At 40.8% G+C, this 21,472-nt stretch overlaps 1 protein-coding gene across 3 annotated transcripts in view; it reads right to left on the reverse strand.

Moving 5' to 3' along the window:
• Positions 1-7,332: 7,332 nt before the first annotated feature.
• cacna1fb (calcium channel, voltage-dependent, L type, alpha 1F subunit) overlaps positions 7,333-21,472 on the reverse strand; it is a 45,804-nt gene continuing 31,664 nt past the window's right edge. Inside the window, exons 30-51 of one of the 3 annotated variants that reach the window (XM_085444879.1) lie at positions 20,700-20,858; positions 20,508-20,618; positions 20,177-20,260; positions 19,098-19,226; positions 18,796-18,861; positions 18,359-18,450; positions 17,139-17,298; positions 16,699-16,826; positions 16,081-16,177; positions 15,876-15,978; positions 15,137-15,238; positions 14,915-15,045; positions 13,704-13,835; positions 13,537-13,591; positions 13,188-13,407; positions 12,226-12,333; positions 11,986-12,122; positions 11,808-11,910; positions 11,527-11,711; positions 11,380-11,427; positions 10,584-10,684; positions 7,333-10,498 (exon numbers count right to left, since the gene is read on the reverse strand). In XM_085444879.1, coding sequence (XP_085301005.1) covers positions 10,235-10,498; positions 10,584-10,684; positions 11,380-11,427; positions 11,527-11,711; positions 11,808-11,910; positions 11,986-12,122; positions 12,226-12,333; positions 13,188-13,407; positions 13,537-13,591; positions 13,704-13,835; positions 14,915-15,045; positions 15,137-15,238; positions 15,876-15,978; positions 16,081-16,177; positions 16,699-16,826; positions 17,139-17,298; positions 18,359-18,450; positions 18,796-18,861; positions 19,098-19,226; positions 20,177-20,260; positions 20,508-20,618; positions 20,700-20,858 — 2,715 coding nt within the window. In that variant the 3' untranslated portion in view covers positions 7,333-10,234. Of the gene's footprint in view, positions 10,499-10,583; positions 10,685-11,379; positions 11,443-11,526; positions 11,726-11,797; positions 11,911-11,985; positions 12,123-12,219; positions 12,334-13,187; positions 13,408-13,536; positions 13,592-13,703; positions 13,836-14,914; positions 15,046-15,136; positions 15,239-15,875; positions 15,979-16,080; positions 16,178-16,698; positions 16,827-17,138; positions 17,299-18,358; positions 18,451-18,795; positions 18,862-19,097; positions 19,227-20,176; positions 20,261-20,507; positions 20,619-20,699; positions 20,859-21,472 lie in introns of all 3 variants that reach the window. The other 2 variants (XM_085444878.1, XM_085444880.1) reach the window with 2 other exon arrangements.

The raw sequence follows: 21,472 nt of genomic DNA on the forward strand, positions 1-21,472 counted from the left end.
GTCACCCCCCACCCTGCCACTCAGAGGTCATTATGATTAACATCATCACTTGTTGATTTGTTGAGAGATTGCATTAAGCTAGACGACTGAAGTTCAAAAACATTTAGGTCACTTCAGTAAGTCGGTGCTTTTGAAAGATAGTTATATTTTTAAGTTAAAGTAACATTGATTGCATTTAGTGGAATGATTCATTTAAAAAAATTGGCTCTTTATAAACTTCATTAACAACAACCATTTGCAAAAAATCATGTTCCTTTAATAAACTGTTGTACTCGTTTCCCTAAAACATGAAGAATTGTCGTGTGTCAAGACTTTTGCACAGCACAGTATCTTAAACAACCGTCACCCTGGTGTTCCAGCAGTACTCATCATGCAAAGTCACTGTTTAATCAATAAATAAAACCTCTAACAATCAGCACAGCTGGAAAGTGTGGTGCCGATTAAAGACACCACTTATGACTTCCTGCTATGGTGTGCACTACGCCCTTCACAGAAGAGAAGACACAGGCTTTAACCCGACCTGGTGCGTGCTGACCAAGAAGACAAGAAGTCTGCAAGAACCAAATGGTGCTGCTCATGAAGGGAGTAGTGTACAGGTGGTATGCTGTATTCATTTTATTCATTTTGAGGGGGAAGTTTTTACTGCATGGAGCTGTTGACCATGACGTCATAATTAAACCCATAAATGCTGATGTGCCAGACACTCATCAGTGTGTGCAAGCATCTCTGGTTAGCATTTTAACTCACTGGATTTGAATAAAAACAAACAAACAAACAAACAAAAAACCCCTAAAACACTACGTACTCCCCTAAAGATATTACATAAAAATCACCTGTGAATTTAACGTCATATTAGCTCAAACATACTTTTCTGTCAAAACAAGGGCTTTTCAAAGTGACCCCAAATCTCAGAGTGGCAGTTTTTAAGTCAAAGGACAAACAATAAATTCTTGTAGCAATTAGCAGCATCATTTCAAACAGACTTGCAGGTGTGTCAGGATGGCACAGATCAGACAAATGAGTTGGAGAACACACCCAGCCCTTATATGACCTCCCCGCCCCTTCCCCTTCTCAAGATAATTTGGGCTGAAGTGACTCTAAAGAGGTAAAACCTCCAGCTGTTCCTAGATATGGTGGTTTATAGGCTTTATAAATACAGGAGAAGGTTTAAAGTGAAACAGATAAAGAGTAGAAAACATTTAAAACAACCAATCACACGCATATCTGCCAATGAGGAACCTGGAAGGTGGGGTTTTACGTGTGGTCATGTGGTATCCCTGGCAGAGGGAAGATTATGTCATGGCTTTCAGGTGGCACAGGTTTCCCTGACCTTTGTGCAACAATGGCAACAGGCTATGTCTGCTGGTTTGGTGTGTGTGTCATGGAAATGGCAACAGATGGAAATGGGCTGTTAATTCTGTTTGAATCAAATGAGCTAGCTGAGCTCCAGTTAGGGCTGAAAGACGGATTTTGAGTGAGTGATCCTTTCCATCCTTCCTTCCTTCCTTCCTTCCTTCCTTCTTTCAACTGGAGCTCATCCTTCAGTCAGCCAGCAGAGGGAGCTCAGACCACATCAGACTGGGTCAGACCTGTCACTCCACACAGGTAGGTACAATAGTGACACATTTTGTTTCACAGGTAGGCCCTTGTAATATTTTATGCTACATGTTTTTGTAATGTTATTTTACAGTGGTGGGTTTTGATCCTTTGTAACAAACCCAACCTTCAAACAGAGTTTGGGCTTTTTCAAGATAAGATTGGGAAACTCTGAAGGATCTCAGTAATATGCATGTCTCTAACACAGACTGGGCAGTTGAAAAAATTCAGTCTGCATTTCATCCATACATTTGATGTCAAGACAACACTTGGAAGCTACTTTTCTGATGAGAATAAAAATATAAATTTATACTGCAGCATCCCCTATTTTAGCTGTGAGTTTATGCATCTCTACGTTTAACCACCAGGGTTGCTTCCAGGATTTTAGTGGGTGGGGGACCAAAAAGCATTCAAGGAGGAAACTCACTGAAAGCTCCAGGAGTTCTAAGGCACACAGCTCCTTATTCTATCAACACGCATTGAGAAAAATGTTTGCCCTGTAACAATACGGTGACCACACTAAAACACATTTAACACAAGATAATGGAGGTGACCAAAATGCAGTTTAGTTGCAACAATAAATACATCAGATTTCATTTAATATAGTCTGTACCTGCCCATGGACCGCAGGCAAAATGAACCAGTATCTGCATTTATTAAAAGGTATCTTTTTCCTGATGACAATGATGTTTCTGTGACAAATAGAAAATAAAATCAATGAAATTAAAAGTAAAAAATGTCCCACATATCCTTTGGTTTAAGTTCATTTTTACAACATGTTTTTGAAGCAGTGGACAAAGCCACTCTGAGAATTAACATACACCTATATTATTTATCATCATATATTTACAAAGGTGCATTGTTCAGATTCCTTTATTAGCATCCACAGGCACAGCCATCTATCCTCACATGCATGTTTTCAAAAACAAACAAACAGATGAGCATAATGCGACTTAATGAAGAAGTAAAATAGTCATAAATAATTCACACAGCGTCAGGTAGGAGATCAAAGCCACAGTCTCTTTCTCTGAATGAGGCCTGCTGCAGGAAAGCTGCCGTGTTTATACCATGCTGTTCTGCACTTTGGGACTCGAAGCCGTGTCCAGAAGGAAGAATGACGCGAGCTGAGGCTGCAAGTCGACAAGTAAAATTGATCCAGCCGGTCTGGGTCCATCTGGGATTCACCAATCAGCCTGTTTGAATGAGAGAGTTTCTGCTCTTTACAGATAAATATTTAAACTATGACACAGAGGAAAGCAGAGTCAATATAAACACTATAATAATGAATAATTGTCCAAAATATTTAGAATACCATAAAATTTCAGCCCACACAAATATATCAACAGCAGTGATCACAAAACGGTGTATAACTGAACACAGTAGTGAGATCTTTAACCAGGTCTTCCCATTAACACCTGACCTGTCCAGAGGTTCAGTCAATGAGCTCGTCAATAGCTTCAATGCTAACATGTTAAATGTAATGGACACTATTGCTCCCATTAAGGTGAAGGTTATCTCTGGAAGGAAAAAGTCTCCATGGAGAAACTCCACACTGGTGAAAAATGAAAAAAGAGAGTGTAGGAAAGCTGAGCGCAGATGGAGAAAAACAAACCTCCAGGTTCATTATGACATTTATAAAGAGAAACTTCACAATTATAATTTACAACTGAGGAGTGCAAGGAGGTCCTACTTCTCTGACATCATCACCAAAAACAGTCATAATGCTCGGGTCGTATTTGCTACAGTTGACAGGCTAACAAACCCTCCTGTGTCAGTGGCAGCTGAATTTCGACAATGGCCTGCAATGACTTCGCCAAATTCTTCACAGAAAAAATCCAAAGACAAGCAGTTGGTACATCAACAGCAGATCCAGGATGTGTACTGTGTCCACCGAAAAACTGTTTAAACACCATGAAACAGTTTCAACCTATTAACAGCAAAGACCTGGAGGACATCTTAGGTCAACTGAACTCCTCCTCCTGCTGTTTAGATGTCCTGCCAACAAGTTTTTTCAAAAAGATCTCAAAGACTTTGGAGTCAGACCTGTTACAGATCGTCAACTTTTCTTTAATGTCAGGTGTGTTTCCAGAACCACTAAAAACTGCTGTAATTAAACCTATACTGAAAAAGGACAATCTTGACAAGACACAAATGAACAACTACAGGCCGATCTCAAATGTCCAATTTTTAAGTGAGATCATTGAAAAAGCAGTTTCTCAACAGCTCAATTACTTCTTAAAACAGAATAACTAAATGTATTCTGTTTTAACTAAAAGTAAAATGATTTTAAAATAGATTCTATATTCATTTGGAAGCCAGTGTAAGGAGGTCAGAACCAGATTAATATGTTCAAATTTTCTTTTACCAGTTAAAAACTGTGCTGCAGCATTCTGCACCAGTTGCAGGCGTGACAGAATGGCCTGGCCAGCCCCTGTTAAAAGGGATTTGCAGTAATCCAAGTGTGAGGTTATAAAAGCATGGATGACAGTTTCCAAGTCGCGCCTGGGAAAAAAAGGCTTAACCTTCGACAGACGTCTGAGGTAATAGAATGAAGATTTGAGCACTCCTTTTTCGTGGCCATCAAAACTAGATGCAGTGTCGATTTTTACCCCAAGATTAGTAAGGGTGAGGGGTCAGAACAGCAAAGTCAACATCTGGTGTACCAGAGGAACAATTGGGACTGAAAAAAAAAAGAGATATAATGAAAACAGTAGTGGTCCAAGAATAGATCCCTGCGGTACACCCCATGGCAGAGTGGCCGCAGAAGCCGAACCCAAATTAACACAAAAGCTCCTGCTAGAGAGATATGATTACCAAACACATTCCACCATCTGACCCTTAACACACGTGACCTCTTGTATATGACATTTTCTATTAATCAGTGATCATATCATTTGTATTAGTTAGACTGAAGACGAGACTCATCGCATTATTTAAGAAAATTATTCAGGACTGGGACACGATTGTTCTCATTATCCTAATGATGCTCTGACACACATTTGTGTAGAGGATAAATAATAAGGGAGAGAGCACACGTCCCTGTGGACATCAGACTGGATCTTATTATAATACAAGAAAATCTATCTGTCCACAGACGACTCCTATGTGATCAGGAGTTGAGCAATCACATTAATATCAAATATTATCAGGTCATCACGTTGCCTGGCAAACACCTACCAACAATTGATCTGTTTGTAGTTTATGAACCTATTCCACCTTTAAGCAGGGTATCGTTTTCATTTCGCCACAAAAACATCTTGGTAAATATTAAATATACTTACTTTGGATATCAGTATCAGAATTACATCACATCAACTAACACAGTCTTTATTCGTGGACTGTAGCGTGGCCATGTGTGCACTAGTTAGTTAAAGTGTCAAGAATCCACAAGAATTTTATTTAGGTTGAAATGTTTTAAGAGTCTAACTTAAACTAGAAATGAAAATATGAGGCCAAATTTCACTGAAGGCTGAACAAAACTAGCAAAAGCAGTTTCCTTTTTTTTTTTTTTTTTTTTTTTACAAAGTTATAAACTTCCTGGTACCGGCTGAACTCCTCTGACTGTAGTTTCTTACCTACGGTGGTCCCTAGAGACAAAGCACTTACAAATTCCAAAACACATGCAAACTCTGAAACACAACGGAAGTGCTCCAGGACGCTAGGGGCAGTGATGAGCTTTTGTTACCTAGTAACTACACAAGCCAGGAAGTACCTGTGTCCACTGTACCATCTGGGAACTCTTCCTGTTTAGCACTCGTAATAACACAAACACTAAATCCTGCTTTTCTGGTGCTGTTTTGTAGCAGTGTCTACACCTGAGACTGTCACCTGTCTGTCTGTCCTGCACTCTCTCTCTGTTTCTTTCTCTCTGATTGTGGAATAAAAGTATGAACATGTGTTTATAAGTTACACTTGTGTTTGAATCCTGCAGCTTATCACACATTTGATTTCCATGTGTGACAACTGCAAGTGTCCAGAGTGAGGACAGACTGAGTGACACACTGCTGCACATCATCTGTGAGGCTTTGCACCCCTGATGATCCACCAGGACAAACTCAGCAGTGTGTGAGGAAGAGGAGGAGGAAGAGCCAGCAGCAGCTGACAGATGGAGAGAATAGACAGACTGTTCCCTGTTTGTGAAGGACTGCTAGGAAAGTTTAAAATAACTAATTGTCTGTCCTGAATCAGTCTTATTAGGTAATGTTCAAATAATGTTATCATCCCAGTGTTTTCAGTGTGGGAGAAAGTACTCAGGGCCTTCAAGTTACACACTATGAAAGGCAGCAACAAGTTTAATATTCAGAAACCTAAAGTATGTATCAGCAGCAGAATGGAGCTAAAAATAAATGTTTGTTTCAGTTCTATGAAGCTTTGAGTATTTTGGATCAGTAGCACTGCTGTGTTTGTTGCATCATATTGCTGTAACTGTTTATATGCTTTATATATTCTGAGCTAAGTTGATCTATAGTGTTACATCATATTCTATAAGGATGTTATGTGTTTGTAGACTTTGTGCCCAGTTTGACCCATTTAGCAGACGTCAGCCTGTTTAAGGCTCTGATGTCTATTCTGTATGACTTAAAGCAGTTATGACATGGTCTGATTTTCTCACCCAATAAAGGAATATTTAATATATCAGTCTACTCTTCATTCTATCAGAAACAGTTTTCACAGCTTGTACATTTTCTTTTTATACATATATGTAAGCAATGAGCCAAATGTAATGTAATGCCAACATATTAAACAAACAATATTTGTCTGTTATGTATAATACATCTATACACTGTCAAAGATACTTGTCTTTGAGTGAAGATTTAAGGTGATAGGTAATATAAATAAATGCAACTTGAATCTTTGACCCAGAGTTCAAGCTCACTGCTGTAATATATCCTGTAAAATATATATATATATATATATATATATATATATATATATTTTTTTTTTTTTTTCATTACCACAGTGAGATGACTTTAGTCTCATGAACAACATTAGCTAATTGTTATTTACTAGCTAATATTAGTTAGTATCAGTTCAGTACAGAAATGAAGCCCAACAATCATGTTTTACAGTCCCATGGTCTCAGCCTCAGATGCTCAGCTAATCAAAGTTATGTCATAAAAAATGAATGACCAACAAAACATTTTCTCTCCTTCATTTCTGTCAAACAATGCTGCATGAAACGTTTCTCGCGGTTAGTATCATGGTTGCTAGGCAACCTGAACAGCGCGACGGAGGCTAGACCGTCCCATTTCACAAGCCTCTCACTTCCGCACTTCTCGTACTACGTACTACGCACCGTACGTAGTACGCGTAGTGCGCGTACTTCAAGCGTGCGGTCTCTTAATTGGGACACAGCCCCTGAATTGGGACACAGCCCATGTGTTTGCAACAAACTTGCCGTTTATTTTGCAAATCGAGCTCAACACTGCCCCTAGCGTCCTGCAGCACTTCTGTTGTGTTTTGGAGTTTGTAAGTGTTTTGGAGTTTGTTCATGCTTTGTCTCTAGGGGCCACCGTACTTACCAGATACTTTCGCATTGAATAATTTGCAGAAAAATGTTAGATATAGATTGTTGTACATCCTGCTGTATATGTTCTGCATTTTTATATGCTGTGAGTTTGCATGAGTGCCAACTGGGTCAAGTCTCTCTCGAATAAGATAAAACAAGTTGTTTTAAGTGTGCTGTCTTACAGTATTGTGCACTGGGTATGAATATTAACACAGAAGAGTCCGGCAGTAGGTTGTTTTCAGTCTTTATTTGAGGTAAATGAAGGTTCAGACAGAGCTGTTTCTCAGCTGAACATGGTAGTTTAATGTCTGAGGGCGTTGTGAGGAGAAAATCCAGGTGTGGAATTAAAAGCCCTTAACTGCTGGGAAACTGTGCAAACTGTTGGAAAGAAAAAAGAATGGAAAAAAAGAGAAAAAGACGAAAACACAAAAGTTCAGAAGAGACATAAACACCACTGGACTGCTGGCCGGCACGAATGAAACGGAAATCCCGTCCTTTCTGTGAAAGTCAATAAAAAATATCAAACATCTGAAATAAGAAAAGCTGAATACATCAAACAAACACACTCCTGACAAATAAAAAAACAAACAAAAGCAAAGTCTTTTCAGGTCTTTGTGTGTAGATAAGACTTTCATTAAAACACGTTAATGAAACATGAGAAATAAAATGTTCCCCACAGCTGTACGAATCACAGAGCACATCCTTCAACAGCAACATCAAACACATCAACAGTCCTGATACAAAACCTGTGACTGTGAAAACTAAATGAAGCTCAGCTTATGCTTTATGCTTCTTCATCACAAGCGTCTCGTTCCCAGCCTCAGTCACATTTTCCTTACTCACTGCACAAACCTATCAATGGAAGTTCAAGGATACCTCTCCTTTGACTTTGACACATTAAATTTTAAACTTTTTCCCTTAATTCTTCCATATTTATAATTTTACTTCAATTCCTCTTTTCTTAAATTCATGTTTACAAAAACATACAAATGGATTATTAATTACACTGACATATAGGTGGAGTTTTGACATGAGCACTTGGAAAAATAAATAAATGCTATGGAAGAAAACAATGTTTTTATTTCTGCATCTTCTGAAGAAAAAATTATTCTGCCACGAGAACTTTTTTGATCAACAATTTCAGCAAAATGTTAAAAGATTTATCCAGTTTATACGTTAACCTCTTCTTTCTGCTATCATTCAAATGATTAAATCATCTGCTAACAAGATGGGAACACAGCTAGCTCGTATTCATTTGCTTCAGTTGCTTTATTTTTATTAGCATTATTGTGTTACTGCATAAACCTTGCCTTCTCATTACCAGCTCATCGGCTTCATTCAGAGACTGCATTAGAGTAGCTTTATCAATACTGGCCATTTTTAAGTGCCTTAAGCCTTAAGCCTAAAGAGGGGCACTGTACTGCCGCTAATTGTTTGGTGTGTCTGTTGTTTAAAGATATCCGTGAAGTTACACGGATTAAACTTTATCTGACTGTGACATTATATAACATAAACTAAAGACAGAAAGTAAAGACAAGCAAAGGTACTGAGTATTAGCTAGCGCTAAACTAAATCTGTACGCAACCGTTAGTGGTTAGCAGAAGTCAGCACTTAGCTTAGCTACCCAGCAACTTGCTAATCTTTATTAAATTATGACATGTATTATAGAGTTTTATAAGTATATAGTAAGTATACATGATAGTGGTTGTATAATTTAGTATCTGACAAAGTATTACATGCCAATTTTTTATCAGAAGTTCCAGTTTGCATTTTAGGCTAACAACAGCATAAAGCTAATTCTTAATCAGCTGGTTAACTATGGTATTAAATGTATCTGAACTCATAACCTTTTGTGTATTTTCTGTGTCTAAATGTAACATAAAATGCTGAGGTGCTTTGCAGTTGTCAATAGCTAAAACCTTTGTGATAAAATAATAGTAAAAATTATATTATTAACATTCATTTATATTCTCTTTTGCTAGTTTACTCACAATTTAGTTAAAATAGCATTTAAGTCTGACAAAAAACATTTAAAAAATGTATTCGTGTTATGTCACTAAAATTGTATCATATTCAAATTTTATCCTTCTAATGTCCACCAGGGTATAGAAGTATTACCCTATGGCTCTCTTAAATTATCATTACATACGTTCCTGATGGGTTTAAAGTAAAAAATGATATTGCAACAGGGTAGTCATTAATGCTCTGCTTGGCTTGCTTCAAGGCAAGTGGACGATGTCATTGAGGCTCTGTTCATCTTTCATTTACAGTCTATGGCTCTACATCGCACACCACTCCAACTGTCATGTGAAAAACTGCCTGCAGTCATTGAAACAATATGTAATAAGTATAATATCAGGACTTGTGTTTGGTTTCCTCTCATTTTACTACAGCACATTTTATCAGCAATACATATTTTCCATGCTCGCTGGCATTGGATCACTTTGAGCTGGCGGCGACGTTTTGGACAAACAGGTTGCAAAAGTGAAAAGTTTTATTTCTACTTTGTTGTTTGAGTCACTGGCACACATCTGAATTGATGCAGAGTGAACTGGAGTAAACCTGTTTAACCTTTTAAACCTTTAGAGAGACTTTGTCTCCGAAAAGGCCACCAAAAAATTCCCGGAGTCACCGGAAGCTGCTGTGTTGTCTGCCTAGGCCCTCCTGCCCCTCAGCTAGTCAGTGACTTGAGTGTTGGCAGGAGTCGCCTCTCAAGTCAACATTTTCTTTTTTTAAAAAAACCCTCATGTCCCTCTTTGTTTCTCATCTCATCCTTCTTTTTCTATTTTCCCACTTGCTTTCATTGTTTTCCTAACTTGTGACATTTTTAACCCTTTCTTAACATTTGTTCTTCCTTCCCTTCTTCCATTTGTCCTTTGTATCCAGATTTCCATCCTTTTTTATTTTCTTCCTTCTCCCTTGATTTCGTTCCTTCTCCCGATCACTCCATACTCTTCATCCATCCTTCAACAGTGACCTCGATCTCTCCTCATTCACCAAAACTTTAAATTAACTACTCCCCGACTCCTTCCTCTAACTGGTTTGGTGTCCTGGAAGTCACATTCTAAACATGGCTCCTGCTGATTGCAAATGTCCCATCTCCATCTTTATCCTGATTGGTCCAGAGCCTCAGAATGATGTCACACAGGTCATCTCATCAGCCAGCTCATCCTCGTCATGGCCTGTCCTGATTGGCTCCTCATCGCTATAGAGCGCAGCTTGGTCGCTGGCAGCGTTGCTGAGAAAGCTGTGGCTCCCTGAGCCAAGAAGGTCGCTGGCAGCCGACTCCATCTCATCCACTGTCATGTGGCACGCGTCAGCGATCTCCCTCTTCGCAAATGCCACAAACTTTGGATCTCGAGCGTAAAGACCGAGGCCCTCTGAGATCAGAACCTGCGCGGAGATTAACACAACCGGGATAAATCGCTGATTCTGGACACAGAAACTGATCAGAGATCAATCAGCAGTCAGTTCTTACCGCCTCCACCAGACTGTCAGCTGACCCTCTTTTCTCAGTGAACGGTGCTCCAAGGTGAGAGGGGACTCTGAGGGTTGTGTACGCCCTGTATGGGGGTGGAGCTGCAACACAATCACGTGACACATTCAGACACGGAGCGTGACCACAGGCCGTGGACACAAACTGGCCTGGAGGCCTGCTCCCTACCCAAGAGTATGCACACAGTTTGATGGCACAAACGCACAAAGAATCTAACTACAGCACTGACTTTGGATGTTACATCTCTGCAGTTACAGCACAGCAGATACACCTGTGCAACCTGCTGTACATGTGAGCGTAGTCGGTAAATTTCTAATATCCTTAAAAATGACAAAAAGAGGCCGTTCTTTTTGTCAGGGGTCTACGTGTAGTGTCAAATAATCTTAAAATTTTGATGCACCTTTTCCCTCCACAAATGATATCAAAGGGCACAGACGGTTTCCCTCTGTGCCCACTCTGGTCCTCCGCTGCTCCACCACTATGTGTCCTCTGAACTTGGGCCAGCAGCATTAGCATTCAGGCCCTGCACAGGAGGCAGGCCTGTAACTGTGCCAGAGCTGCTGTCAGTTTATGCTTTGCTGACCTGCTAACTGCATCTTTCTCCCAGAGGCTGTCTGCGGTTACTGCCAGAATAACAGTTTTCACTGCCTAATTAAAAAAGAGGAGGAGGATACATTTTCAAGTTCAACTGATTTCTGAAATTCAACCTGATGCCGCAACACTGTCTAGAGTTTGTGTGTAAAAACTATCTTAGTGTGCATTTGTTCGTCCCTCTTACCTGATGTCCCCGCAGGGCCGCCGTACCAGGCTGGTCTGGGTGCCGCACCTGTCACGCTGACACCTGATGGATGAGAAAGGTGCGACTTTAAACCACAGGAACACGTTTACAGTGCGGCTAAAATCAACAAAAATGTGGTGTCCTCACCTCTTCCTGCTCCTGCCTTCTTTATTTCACCCGCAGGTCCTCCTCCTCCTCCCCAGGGTGGGCTTCCTTCCTCCTCCACCAGGATTAGAGGAGCATAGAGGAGGCGACCGCGGCGAGGGCAAGGGTTCGCCCAGGATGCCGAGGAGGCCGCCATGGAGCGACCGGAGGAGTGACGAGACTCGAAGCTGTTGAACGTTTGCTGAGGAGAGGAGAGTGTTTGATTTCACTGAAGAAGAGAGATTTGTGTGTGTGTGCTTGCTGTGTGTTTTACCTGTGTGCACGTGCGACGCGGCGGCGATGTCGGGTGGTAGGTCCCGGGGATCGGTAGGTCGTCGCTGCTGCCCTGCCTCCTCAGGCACTGGATGTTAAACGACGGCTTCCGACCTGATAAACAAAAAACTCATATGAGGTGTGATGATGCAGTTACGCTGCAGAGAGGATTCTGGGACATCGTGTCACCTGTGGGTGTGGCAGGAAGTAGGCGTCTTCTGGTCGTCCTCCTCCCCTCGCTGTAGCCATTACCATAGCTACTGTTGGTATAGGAGGCGTGGCCATCGTAATGGTCTCTGTACAGAGGAGGCTCATCAGGATAATGTCTGCAAACACACAAAGGAAAATGAATCGGTCTTCCACTATGTCGATGTGTGCCCTCCAGAAATGTCAGTCGCCTCTGAGGGTGACATCAAAGCTAACGTGTACCTTTCTCTGGAGGTGATGCTGTCATTGTCTTCTTCTCTGCTGTAGTAACCCTGCTCGCCACAAGCCTCCATGTCTCCGTTCCTCCACAATCTGTCCCGTGAGTCCCTTCTACAGGTCACAGAAAGTGTCAAATTAAGTCAGGTTATTTAGAAGCATAATTAAAAACATTTAACTGTACAGCTCATAGAATAAAATGAGATAACATTAGAGCAACACAACATATTAAAATACACAAAAAGAGTAAAACCATAGAAGTAGAAAGCAGCCAGAATAAATAAAGATACTGATGGCTGCCAGTACTACCCCTCACCTCCTTCTTGAGTTATTGCCTTCACAAGATCTTCAGAAAACTTGACCTCTGACCTTGAGCTCAACGTCACACTTAAAGTGCACTTATGGTATCAGTTTGAAAATCCTACGTCGCCTCATTCTCGTGTTCACGCAGCTGGGTGTCCACGCTGTCCCGCGCAGTGATGACAACATCCCATCAGCCTTTTACAGCTGAGGCATAAAAATTGGTTAAAACTTTTGGTTTTGTTGAGGTCCTGAAGGGAAGGTGCAGTTTATTCCACTATGTAGGGGCTTTTGCCATAAAGACTCCATCAGCTCTGTGAGCTATAATGTGGACCTTAGGTCAGGTTAGGAGCATCTGCTCAGCAGACCTCAGTGGGAGTGTGCAAAGTTAAAGGATGAGAGAGGTGAGGAGGTCACAACCCACAGGAGAAAGCCAATATGGTAAATTTGTAGTCTTGCTTGCATGAGCCAGTTGAGAGTGCAGCAGTGACCAAGCAGTGACAGACGACACTTGAAGGAAAACTGATCTCAATTTCTCTCTAAAGGGTTTCTTATTGATCTGTAAGGGGCTGGGGCTGCCACCACCTGGAGGGGGGGGGGACTGTAATTGGCTGTCACACCTGTAAATGCCACGTTTCCTTAGTGGTTTCCGTTGTGTGACCACCTACCTTCGTTTGGAGTATGACGGTCTTTTGTGGCCGTGGTCCAGCAGGCCGTTCTTCACGGATGAGCGGCGGTAGGGATGTCGATTAATGGATGACCTCACGCTGTCTCCCCAGCGAAGATGTTCGTCGTGATCGCTGCCGTTTGCCATCTTGGTGAGAGACCCGACCCGGTGTATCAGACCTCCGTTAGAGACGCTGCCGTCACCCACAACACCGCCCTGACCTGCAAAAGAAGGTGAGGTGGACACACTAAGTGTCATGTAATCACAACTGTTTTCCTCATTTACATTTTAAATCCTTTTGTGTTGTTACATGATGCAGCCTGATGATAACGAATTAACTGGTCATTTACCAGTAGGTGTCAGTAAAGAGCCACGTCGATCTTTCTCTGCATAACCATTTTCAGCCTGCAGGCAAAATACAAACTTAATCTCTTTTAAAGGCCCATTCAAGTATTTTCTAAAAAGAAAAAGTTGAGAAGTTTGTCAGACGCTTAAGTGTGTAAATCTGAATAAAGACCTTATATGCAGAATTCTCCTCCATCTCCTCGTCCTCCATCATGGCCTCCTCCTCCTCCTCCAGGTCTTCGTTCAGAGCCAGGCGCATCTCTGGACCCAGATCCTGCAGAGTCTTCAGACCAGCTTTACAGAGCTACACGGAAACACAAAAAAAAAATGCATGAAGACATACTTGTTGTAACAGCATCATACACAAATACACATCCCAGTTTCTTTCCTAAAGGCATCTTCAAGCTTTGGTTGGACTCTAATTCAGTTTAAGAGCTCTCAAAAGCATCACAACTGACGACCGAATTAATGAGTGACTCTGAGCACTCCTCAGGTGATGGGAGAACAGAGATGAAGGATAAAATATAAACAAACAAAAACAAGACTGGTACAGACCTCAGCTTCATCCATGGACCCTGTATCTAAATTTTCTCTAGGAGCTTTCCCATCCATCCATCATCGTGTAATTATTCCAAATTGTGTTAGCAAGCGAAACAGGTATTCCAGATGTGCTTTCCCCAGCAACATTTTCAAGATCTTCCTGAGGTGCTCTCAGGCTTAGAGGAGCTATATAATCTCTCGGGCGACCTCTGGGTCTTCTCAAGTGTCTCCACCAAGTTGGGCATGTCTGGAAAACCTCCAAAGATGTCCAAGAGGAATTTTTATCAGTTACTCGCACCACCTGAATTTACTGAATTTCCCGGAGGAACCCACCCGAGGGATTAATAAAGTTTCATTTAATCTAATCACCTCAACTGGGTTCTTTCTATTTCAAGGAGCAGCAATTATATTCCAAGCTACCTATGGATGTCTTAGCTCCTCACCTCATCTCTAAAGTTGACCGACCCACCCTACACATGAAACTCATTTCAGCCACTTTTATCCTCAGCGTTATTTTTTTAACTACCCACATCTCATGATGGTAGGTCAGTGCTGGGATGCAGATTGACTGGTAAACTGGAAACTTTGCCCTCCAGTTCAGCGCTCTCTTCAGCAGGAAATGAACATCACAAACTCTTGGGTTAATCTCATGCTTTACCTTCACATTACTCACAAACAAGACCCCAGGACATTTAAACTCTGTTGTTTGGAGCTTTGGTTTCTTCAGTCATTAAAAAAGAACAAAAACATGTTGGGTTACTGCTGCCTGTCTTATATGGCCTGATACTGTTGGTCTGCATCTTGCCGCTTTGCAGCCTTCTGTCAGTAAATAGACAGACAGACCTGGACAGCAGACTGGTTGGGTGAGTCGTTCTCTCCGGTCAGATCTCCCTTTTCTTTCCTCCTCCTGAACTTCCTGAAGTAGTCTTGGATGAGGAAAGTGGCATAAAACTTCCCAACAGTTACTTCCTCCTCTGTGGATGGAGAAGAGAGAGTTCAGTCTGCAGTACTCCTGCTGAGACTTGCAGTAACAGTACTACCTCGTCGTGTGAGCAGCAAGAGTACCTTCATGTGGCGGTATGACTTCGTCCAAAAGTTTTGGCTTCATTCTCTTCCAGATCTTCTTGATGATCACCCTCAGCTCTTCGTTCTCCTGCTCAGGGATACCTGGCAAGAGGTAAATCCGATAAAAGTTATGGCTAGGCTACTGTGTTTACAGGCTTGTGGCTTATTAACAGGGACCCATTTCTATTTTTGTATTGATTCAATGATTTTAAGAACTCAATAATACAGAGAAGCTAAAAGATGACCAATCAATCAATTTCACTATTTAAAATTACTGCATAACAGCATCCTTTATGAAGATACACTTTCATTTATTTAATTTAGTCTGCAAAGCAAACAGCTTCTGCAACTTTGAATTAGTCCATAGAGAGATGAAGTTTTGCTGTCACAATGCCTAAACTGCGACACAATGGTTCAGATCTGTGTCTGTTTGGTTTATTGTCACATTCCAGAAAGATTTAGGTAAGTTTATATGCAGATGAGTCTCTGATTTATGTTATAAATTTGATTATCAGTTACAGAGAAGTTTCTGACTCCCTCTTAGCTGCTGCTAGTTTATAAATGCATTAGTAGCTGTCAGATAGTAAAGCTATAAAACCTAAAGGTTTTCCTGAATAATGTCAACCTTTTAATGCTGTGGCAGAAAAGGAAAGAGGAGCCATGATTTCCTGAAGTCTTTAATTTGTCCAGGATCACTCCTGTGTGTTTATAGCAGCTCCTGCAAAGACCTATCACATACCTTCGGTCTTGATTTTAAGGGCAGTGCGAACCAGAGCAAATAACGTGGCGTTGAAGGTCACCATCCCATCAGCATTCAGAGGCATGTTCATCGCTACCAGACGCTGAGATGGTTAAAAATAGCTCCCAGTTAAATTAAGTCTCTTGAATCCAAGCTTATAACCTTTTGAACAGCAGCTACAGCACACAGTGTGTGACTATTTTACCTTGCAGGCAACTCTGTGAGGACAAAGCTTCCCAAAACCCAGAGGAGGCTGAATCCTTCTCAGCATAGCAACAACGTCCAGGTGTTTTATCCGACCTCTGAGAACAAAGAACAATCAGGAATTTTATGATCATCTCTCCACCTGGAACTTTATTCACTTTTCCTCCTGATTTAGGTCAATGAACACTGGAAAAAAATAATCCACTTTTCTCCCCAACATCAAAAAGTTAGATGAAACTGCAGGGTAGTGAGCCCAGAGCATGGCTGCAGATTAAATCCCAGCTCAATTTATTATCTTTCCAGTTTCAATTTGCTTGACTGCTATGAAATTTAAATCACATGAAAACTTTTATATGTTTTGTGCGTCTGATACAGAAAAATATATGAAAGAGTATATACTGCATTTGAGAAAAAGACATTTTATGGAGTGTAATCGAGGGATCTGTGTGTGTGTGTCTGGACAACTAGTTATTTAACCAGGTGTTTTAGCAGGAGCAGGAGTTTCTATTCTCACCAAAGGAATTATTATTAACTAAAGCCAAAATAAAAAATAAATTAAAAACATGAAGATAAAAACACTAAATTATCCTGGGTATATGTGGACCACGGATCATCTTACTTGGCCTCTGGATCATATTCTGACCAGATCCTCTTGAACTCATCCAAATGATGTGGCCCCAGAATTGACCAATCACGTGTCAGGTAGTCAAAGTTGTCCATAATGACAGCAACAAACAGGTTGATAATCTGAAGCAGAAGAAACAAGTATATTCAAAGGTGTTTAGTTACATTTTAAATGCACATATATATACTCAATTGCCACTTTATTAAGCACACCTTGAACATCTGTCTTCATGCAGCTAATAATGTTCGGTGTTTAGAAATGTCAGCCGTGAATAAAATAACTTATTATCTAAATCAAAGTTAAAGGTGTCTCTAATATTTGTGCTCCTATGTGCATCAGCAGTCTGCTCATATTTTCCTTCTGATTAACTATTATGTCAGAATTTCATTAAAGATATGTGTGATTAAAAAATGTGTGTAAGTGTGTGTCCTGACCAGGAAAGCACACAGCATAAAGAAGCTGATGAAATAAACAATGGCGAAGTTGCTGCCGCAGCTGAACTCCTCCCCTGGTTCGTAGTCTGACTCGGGGTCGCAGCGTTTACCTGGAAGACTGGCTAACATGATCTCCTGCCACGCCTCACCGGTAGCACACCTGCACAAACACACACAAAAAAACTTGAAAATAATAAATTCTCAGTCCTGCCGTGGGAGAACTGCTGGTGCTTAGAAAATCTGAAAGAAGCAAAGGACCCAGAGTAGATCCCTGTGGGACACCAGGAGTGATTTAGCGAGTTTTTGAAAGAATGAAAACAGACTTGAGCACTCTTGAGCACTTGAAATGAAGGTACTGGACTTCTTTTTGGTTCGTGATGTTTCACCTCTTATGCACGAGGCTGTCCTGTGCATTCAGTGAAGAACCTCAGACACCAACCACGGAGAAGCAGAATAACATCGATCCATTCTCTTCTGCTTATCCTTGTCAGGGTTGTGGGGGGACCGGACCCTATCCCAGCTCTCTTAGGGCGAGAGGCAGGGTACACCCTGGTGTACCAGGTCACCAGTCTGTTGTAGGGCTAACACAGTGACAGACAACCATTCACACTCACGTTCACACCTGTGGTAATTTAGAGTTAACCTAACCCCACTAACTGCATGTCGTTGGAATGTGGGAAGAAGTCAGACTACCCGGGGAGAACCCACGCAAACACAGGAAGAACATGCAAACTCCACACAGAAAGACCCGGCCTGATGGTGGAATTGAACTTAGGACCTTCTTGCTGTGAGGCAACAGTGGTGGGACCAGAGGTGGTGTCTTATGGCACCATCTATCAGCCATCTATAATACAGTCTTGCAGTCCCTTCCCAGGCGATGCAGTCACCTGACCTCAACATCCCACATAATAGTGGGACGAGACAATGACTCAGAGAATTCAAACCCTGGCCAGTGTGACAGTATTGGCCCACAGTTTGCTTCACACCTTGGCTCATGGGACCCTTCACAGCTCACATGAATAATAGTGGGATTAATAGTGGGTGAAAGACTCAGTACAAGCTCCAAAATGGCAACCGCACTAGGGGCTAAATAGCTCGGGCTCAACATTAGCAGCTTAAGAAGAAGCCTCTTAGATGAGAGGTGAAATTTCTTCACAAGCCAAAAATACAAGCACTCAAGAATCTACACAGACATAAAAGCAGCAGGAGGAGCATCTGACCTGAAGAGGAGGAGAACAGCCTGAGGAAATGTCTGGAAGTTGTTGTTTCTGTTGATCTGAGTGTAATCCTGCATCGCTATCTTCCCAAATGTCTGACAAATGGAGACGAGCAGAAGAAAAAAGTCAGCAGCTTTAGCATGTCCTTATTGTGACAGGCTTCCAGTGTTGTTAACGGTGACTGTTTGGATTGAAATGAGCGGCCAATTTACAAAATATTTGACTTCAATTTCTTTCCTAACTTAAAGGGGTTGACACCCACAGAGATTTTGCAAGAAGACACTAACAACTGAAGTAAAGGCACAAAGAATTAAAGTTGACCAAATCAGATTCAAGTGGGCAAAACAAACTGTTCAAAGATCTTTTTTAGTGTTGTAAAATGTTTGATATAAATAAATTAAGTCAGAATGACCCTGCAGGTTTACTGTGTGTAAACTTACCTGCATGCCGATGACAGCGTAGATGAAGAAGATCATGGCAATAAGTAGAGCAACGTATGGCAAAGCCTGCAGAGAGACAGGAACAAATTAGAGTTTTTGCTGAACAAGGCAGCAGAACTGCAACAAAACACTGCATTATAAAATATAAGATGGGAGCTGTGGCTACTGAACAATGGGCAACATTAAAGAAACAAGAGCTTTAAACCACGATTAAGCCAGACTTCAGCCAGAACTCGATGCAGATTGACCTTGTGGCCATTAAGAAACGCCACATCTTCTTTCCAGACAACGTCCTCGCTTACCTGCAGCGATTTGATGAAAGTCCACAGGAGTGTTCGAATGCCCTCCCCTTTACTCAGCAGCTTGACCAATCGCATTACTCGAAACAGCCGGAAGAAGGTGATAGACACCCTGGAGCTGTCCTCTCCACTCTGAAAACACAGAAAAGTTTGCAGATGTGATAAAAACATGTGTTAATACACTCACACAAAAAACGACTGGCTGTTGTTTTAGAGCTGCAGGATCCTCCAGGCTGAGCTGAAAGCTGCACAAAAGGGTGAAGTTAATTTGACCTGCATTTAAAGTAGTTTCAAAGGAAGAGGAGTCTTGAACATCTGAAAGGAAAAACAGCACTTGTGTCAAGTCCCCCAAACAATGAAACTTGTCTAAAGTGGGACGATTTATATTACTTCAGCAAGTCACGCTACAGTTACCCATGTTTTTGGTGATACCTGTTGTTAACAATGGGAGAAAAATCACAGCCACAGCAACGATACAGTAAAATTTGATAAATTTGATAAATGATACAATAAAAAGATAAATATCACTGAGTAAATGGGTCAGACTTTTACTAACAGTAAAATAAAAATGCTTCAGCAGCTGCAACAGTGCTCCGGAGTTAACCTGAGGACAGCGGCTGAAAATGATTTAATTAAAAACAGCTCACATGTCCTATGTGGAGAAAATTACAGACTGTGATCTGCTTTCTCAGAATTAATTGTTCTATATAATAAATGATGTTGTTATTGCAAAATTGTACATAGTTTTTTCACTGTGTGGATGCTCATATGGACCCTGCTGCTGTAGTCACCCCTCTGATGCTGCAAATATTTAATAAATTCAGAGTTAAAGGCTTGCCCAGCTTAAAGTTCTGGTTATCATTTTATCAAACCAGGATTGCATTCATGATCTCACCTCTAACCTCAGGTCAGGTGAGTGTTTGCACACCAGGATTACAGGCTGCAGGGTAAATGAAACAGCATCACAGAGCAAGAGGGAGTGGGCACCATAATTATTTGTGTTATTGTGTCAGTTATAATGAGATACAATAAAGAGAACTGTTCTAAATCCAATTCAAGACAGAAACGTCACAAGTACTCACGCTGAACTCAGTGACAACGATGTCGACCACACTGCCGACCACAATCAGAGCATCAAACGAGTTCCAGGCATCAACAAAGTAATGCTGGAAAAAAGCAAAACAACATTTAGTGAAACTAATTATCCCTGATCTCGGTTCATTTCTGTTTATATAAACCCTTAATCTTAATGGTCACATATGAGTTTAATAACACGGTAAACAGAAAAAGGAAAACTATCTACACTAAAGAGCTTTGAAAACATGTCCAAGAATATGTAGTTATTAACAGGAAGACTTTCCGTGCATAGCGGATGTATGGAGATCTTTGAAGAGATACGCTTGGTTTCCTCACCCTTATTCTGAGAGCTGCCAGCTTGAGCAGCATCTCCAAAGTGAAGAGTCCAGTGAACACCATGTTGAGGATGTCCATGATGTAGCTGAAGGTTTTGGACTGTTCATAGTGCTGCAGGAGACACGGAAAGTTAGACAGATTAGGTTTTAGTCAAGAGGAAAAAATCAGAGAAGAAACTGAAATATTACGAACCTGAATGGCCAGAGTGACGGTGTTGAGAAGGATCAGGACAAACATGACGTATTCAAATCCTGTCGAGTTGATGATGGACCAGAACTTATACTGAACCGGATTCTTCGGGATGTAAAGCTTCAGCGGCTGAGCCTTCAGAGCGTACTCCACACACTGACGCTGGAGAGGGCACGAGAGCATTAACAGTACTGCAACAACGCAGCTAAACAAAAAACAAAACAAAATTATGATAAAAAATATGCTGGGACTGTAAAAAAAAATTGTTTTAACTAAAATTACTTTGGTAAAAGAAAATTAAGGGAACACTTCAATGACTTCAACGACTTGTGATTTTAACTCACTGTTGTTCCATAATTTATGTGAAATATGTGAATATTTTATTCATCAAGATGTGAACAAAATCCGTTGATTAAAAATATATTTTTAAAACAACTGCATAAGAAACCCCGCTCCTATGTTTACAGTGAAAGTAACATAAAAATAAATAAATAGAAAATAAACAGAAGATGGAACAACAAAAACACCCTATAACTGATAATCTTATGATAAATGAAATACAATGTTTTTTTGCAAGATTAAGAGTTTCTAAAATTAATATTTAAAAACATTAAATAACCAAAATTAATAAAGGAATAAATAAATAAATTATTAATGACATAAAAATTTAGATTTATCAACTATAGCAACCTGTTACCTTTGGATTTGAACACCTTTGAACGTACTTACTTTGATCATTATTGTTTTTAACTAGGGATGGGTACCGGTGTCCGGTG

Source organism: Copadichromis virginalis, linkage group LG20 (assembly GCF_057382275.1).
Source record: "Copadichromis virginalis isolate Kocher_CV1m ecotype Utaka linkage group LG20, C_Virginalis_male_GT1.1, whole genome shotgun sequence".
NCBI classification, from domain to species: domain Eukaryota; kingdom Metazoa; phylum Chordata; class Actinopteri; order Cichliformes; family Cichlidae; genus Copadichromis; species Copadichromis virginalis.